Source organism: Uloborus diversus, chromosome 7 (genome assembly GCF_026930045.1).
Source record: "Uloborus diversus isolate 005 chromosome 7, Udiv.v.3.1, whole genome shotgun sequence".
Classification (NCBI taxonomy): domain Eukaryota; kingdom Metazoa; phylum Arthropoda; class Arachnida; order Araneae; family Uloboridae; genus Uloborus; species Uloborus diversus.
This window is the reverse complement of record NC_072737.1, coordinates 114706851-114712135: the sequence shown is the minus strand read 5'-3', so window position 1 is coordinate 114712135 and position 5285 is coordinate 114706851. Positions and strand designations below refer to the sequence as shown.

At 32.1% G+C, this 5285-nt stretch overlaps 1 protein-coding gene across 1 annotated transcript; it reads left to right on the top strand.

Moving 5' to 3' along the window:
* Positions 1-3475: 3475 nt before the first annotated feature.
* LOC129226845 (tigger transposable element-derived protein 4-like) lies at positions 3476-3955 on the top strand. Its single transcript, XM_054861475.1, has one exon. It carries the CDS (start codon positions 3476-3478, stop codon positions 3953-3955), a length of 480 nt encoding a protein of 159 aa, XP_054717450.1.
* Positions 3956-5285: the final 1330 nt, after the last annotated feature.

Below are 5285 nucleotides of genomic sequence, written 5' to 3'. Positions count from 1 at the left end.
CCGGACACTATTTTTTTAGTTGAAATGAAATAGATAGTTTTTTGGTAAAATTATTCTTTTCAAAAATTTCATAAAGGGATCATGTATCCCCACATCAAGGAATACATGATCCCTTCATGGGGGATACTTGATCCCACTGAGAAAATACATAGGCTTTTCATTAGATCGGCAATTAATTTATAGATTTTAGTTTTCTACAAAATGTTTCTAAAAAAACACAATTTCTATTTTTTTTATTAGATTATAATAATGTGAATACAAAGTAACGTAGTTGTAAAAAAAAATGTGTACAACTTTCACGAACTTATGATGCTTTTGATCAGTTACTTATTATCCAATACAGTTGTGAACAAAAAATACTATATTTTATAAATAAAACTAACAATTTTTTTAAGTAGCACAATGAAGCTAAAATTACAACAAATTTTAAAAAAAATAGGATGACAAGCACAAAAATCATATTATTTGCTTCTTGTCTTGCAATAATAAAATTAAGAGTTTCATAATTTGAATTAATTTTTAAAAAGAGGGAAGAAAAATGTAGGTATAGTGTACTCATAAAAAAGAAAGCCTAGCTTATATGTTTTCAAATCCTGAAAAGTCAAATGCAAACAATTCGTTTGTTGTAGTTCTTTAAGTTCCGCTCAACCCAACCGGATGTGTGCAGCTTAACACATTTTGTCAATTTTTCAGGAAAAATAGGATGATTAAACATATTACTCTTTCACTTCAGAAAACTTATTTCAAACTCTAGAAATCCAACTTTGCATTCTATCCCCTAATGGGTCAACATAATGAGCAACTCACATTTTTTGTTGTAAATCTAACTATTGTAAAATCATTTATTTTTTCTTTCAAACAAAGAATTGACATCTATTTCAACTTGTTCAAGCTCATTTGGCTGATCAGAACATAATTTATCAGTAGAGTTAGTTTGTGTTTAGATGTTTGAGGTGTTATGTGGGATGGGTTACAAGTGCGAACTGATAATTTCAATTGTTTAGCATGTTTACAGTAGTGATTGTTTGCATCTATCACTCAAACTATGATAAATTTTATTATATTAACATGGTTTTGAATGTTTAAAGTTAATGTCAACTAAGTAAACAACATTTATAGTCTTTTCATTGTGTTTATATTGTCACATGGATACTTGATCCCTGGGATCATGTATCCCTCTAAACGAAGGGATCAAGTATCCCTAATATGCGATTTTTACAAACATAATTATTTATATTATTAACAATCAGTGGCAATTTACTAAAAATATGTCTCAATTATAAAAGACTGTCCATACTTTAACATTACACTTTGGATATTTTTTTAAAGTTGGATTTAACGGATAATGTAAACTTCGGAATGCTTTCCTAAAAAAAAGTTTCTCTTATCACAATCAGACGATCATTTCTTGAACTAAAACAAAATGTCTGGAAAAAAAATGTAGCAAGTTTTTATGTACAAATATAACTTTAATATAATTGTCAGGTTTCAAATCTTTACTTAATGATTTTCGTACATTTTTGGCTATGGGATCATGTATTTCTAGGGATCAAGTATCCCTAGTCTCCCCTAATACAGTAAAATCAGTTTCAAGTTATCTCTAGTATCTGTTGATTATCATTCCTAGTCTTTCTAGCTTCAGTGAAAATCATTCAGTTAGATTGATTTTTTACTTTTCTCTCGATTGCATTGTCAAAGCAAAAATCCCTTTATGTTGCAGATCAAGTTGAATTGCCGAAGAATGAAGATGCATGAAGGCACAAAAATGTCATTTCTGGTAATTTTAGTATTTCCTAAAGCAGAGTTCCTGCTACAGTCGAACCTGTCTATCTCGAAACCTGCGTATCTCGAAAAACTGCATATCTCGTATTTTTTATATTTCCCAGCACTCTCAATTAATTTCTCATGAATTTTTCAATGCTTTTCTCAAATACTTAGTACGTAAAACCTCTATTTCTCGAAGTTCAGATTTCGCTGCTACGGAAATTTGAAGTGCAACCTTGTTTTCTTTTCATGGTTTAAAGAACATAAAGGCAGGAGATGAGCCCTAAAATAAGAAATAATGGAGGATAATACCCTGCCTCGGGGGTGTGGGAGAGGGGGAGGGGACAGACAGAGCGAATGCAAGATGTAAACACTGACTGGCACACAATACTACGAGGGTTGGAAGAGATGAAACGTGTCTCTTCAAGTTGACAAACTGGACACGTGGTGCTATTATTTCTCCTGCAAAGGAAAACAGGGTAAGGGAAACAGTAGGGGGCGAGAAGGAAGAATCAAAAGAATTCTTCGTTATCATTTTCCTTGAAATTGCTGTACCTGCCTGTTCGTGGAAGAAGACCAGAGTTCTTGAATGTAAAATTGTGTTCGGTGTGTTTTTTTTCTTGTTGCTCTTCTGAGGTTTTCACACAACTGTGTTATTCCTGAGTGTTTTAAGCCAAATATGGCGTCTGTGAAAAGAAAATTGAATGTTCTTCCTATAGAAGAGAAAAGAAAAATTTTGAACTTTCTGGATCAAAACCCTCTGATGAAAAAAGTTGACGTTGCTAAGAAATTTAATATGCCACCAAGCACTCTATCCACAATAATAAAAAAACAAAACTTCATTGTAGACGGACAATAAAAATGTTAAAAAAGTAAGAAAATGTACTTTTACTAATTTAGACGAATGTTTGACTTTGTGGTTTAAACAGTGTCGTGAAAAAGAAATTCCTGTCAGCGGATTGATGCTGCAAGATAAAGCTTCGGAGTTTGCAAAAAAACTTGGGTATTCTGACTTTAAAGCGAGCAATGGTTGGCTGGAGAGTTTTAAATGTAGACACGGCATTGTTTTTTGAAAGATTTGTGGCGAAAGCGCAGCAGTACCACAAAGCATTTGCGACAAATGGATAACCAATGAGCTCCCTTCACTTCTGAAAAATTTTGAACCTATTGACGTTTATAATGCTGACGAAACAGAACTTTTTTATCAATGCTTGCCAAACAAAACAGCCGTTTTTAAAGGTGAAGAATGCAGAGGAGGAAAACAGAGCAAATTAAGAGTAACTGTTCTTTTAGCTGCTAATCAAGATGGAAGTGAGAAACTTCCACCTTTGATGATTGGTGCTCTGCTAATCCCAGATGTTTTTCTAAAATAAAATCTTTCCCAATAGCGTACAAATCAAATCAGGAAGCCTGGATGACTAGCAACATTTTCGGCGAATGGTTGAAAGGGATTGACAGATCGATGGGCTTAAAAAAAAGAAAGATTTTACTTTTTATTGACAATTGTGCTGCACATACAAAACTGCCACCTCTAAAGAATGTTAGTGTTGAGTTTCTGCCGGCAAACACCACTTCAAAACTGCAACCCCTTGACCAAGGGGTAATATGAAGTTTCAAAGCGAGTTACAGGAAAGAACTTGTGAAAAAGTTATTGAGGGGCATTGACGAAGGAAACACCATTCAAAAAATCCATGTCTTAGATGCTATGAGAATGATAGATTACGCCTGGAGAAATGTCACCGCTGAAACGATCAAGAACAGTTTTATTAAAGCTGGATTCGGAGAAAAAATACACAGGCAAGAGGAAGTGCAAGAAATTGAAGACTTTGACATTGAGCTTCAAGATTCAGATTGGATGGAAATTAAAAGAAGCATGGAAGTAGACGTTTCATTTGAAGATTTTGTAAACGTGGATGATTCTGTGGCTGCTTGTGGTGTCTTTACGGATGAAGAGATCATTAAAGAAGTTCAGGTCAATTCCGAAGACGACGATGATGAAACAGAACAGACAGAAATTCCCAAAATCAATAAAAAAGATGCTGAAAAAGCAACTGAAACTCTTAGAAACTTTCTTGAATCACAGGACAGTATTAGTGAGGAAGGTTTTACAGCCATTGCAAAATTAAAAAGAATTGTAGAGGAAATGAAAACTGTCAATCATCAAACTTTATTAACAGCTTTTTTTCATTGAGGTATGTACATGGTATTGCATTAAATCATAATGAATTGTTTATTTAATTAATATGTTTATTTATTTTATTTTCAGTATATTATATTTCTATTCAGTTCACTGACAGTGTACGCATTGCTTGAAAAACTTATAGTCGCTAGATTTAAATACAAAAATCAAAACCTCCATATCTCGAAGCCTGTCTTTCTCGAATTTTTTTTCTGAACTCTCGACATTCGAGATAGACAGGTTGGACTGTATTATGAGAAATCAGAAAGCCGTAATAAAAGTACTAAAACTTACAGAAATTCACTCAAAACCATGAAACAGCATTAATTTGGCGAATATTAGCTTTAATTTTAATGTTTTATGATATTTTTATGATAGACTAAGATTGTTTCTATATATTGAAATTTCTATACATCGAATTTTTTCCTGGCAATTCGCTACTTCTGACCGTACATACAAAAATAAAATAAAAAGAGCATTTTAAATAGGTAAAAAACATTCCATTAAATACGTTCACAGAGCAGATCAAATGAGTTAGGGACATAAAAGTACCTTATTTTTAATTTTGATTTCAAGTTCCTCTGTGTTTAAATCTGCAGCCAATCTATTAAAATAAACAAAAATATTCAATGTTTAAAATTATAGGTACAAATGTATATAGAATTCAAAAAGAAAACAAATACTTACATAGAAACCTAAAACATTATTAATAAAACTGCTGATTTGAGAAGAAATCAATGAGCCTAGTTAAAATCCAAAAATATAAACTAAAAGTTCAAACAGTTTTTCCATATCAGTGATTTGATCACCTTCCCTTCTTCTCAAAAAAGAAATGACCTCAAAAGTGCCTTAAAGAATAAAATCAAACAACCATTCATAACTAAAAATCACTCTGAAAACTAAAACATGATTTCATCACTAAAACACCATTGATACTACTTTTAAACATAATATTTTAAGTTGGTGCAAAAGCGATAATCAAAATCATACGTAACTACAAATAAATTTCAAATATAAATTTAAATGGGCCCAGGTTCAAAAATTATGCTTAAAAATAGTATCACTGGAGTTTAAGCAATGAAATGGTTTTTTACTTTCTAAAGCGATTTCTAGTTATGAATGGTAGCTTGATTCTTTTCTTTAATGCCATTTTAAAGTTTTTTTTTTATATACATCATTTCATTCTTTTTAGAGTAATACAGTAAAATCCCTCTAATGCGGACACTAACGAGACAAATTTTTTTGTCCGCAATAGAGAGGTGTCTGCAGAACAGGGGTTTAATAATGTTATTTGTGTTGGAACTGGGGAATTAAAAATTGTCCGCATAAGAGGGATGTTCGC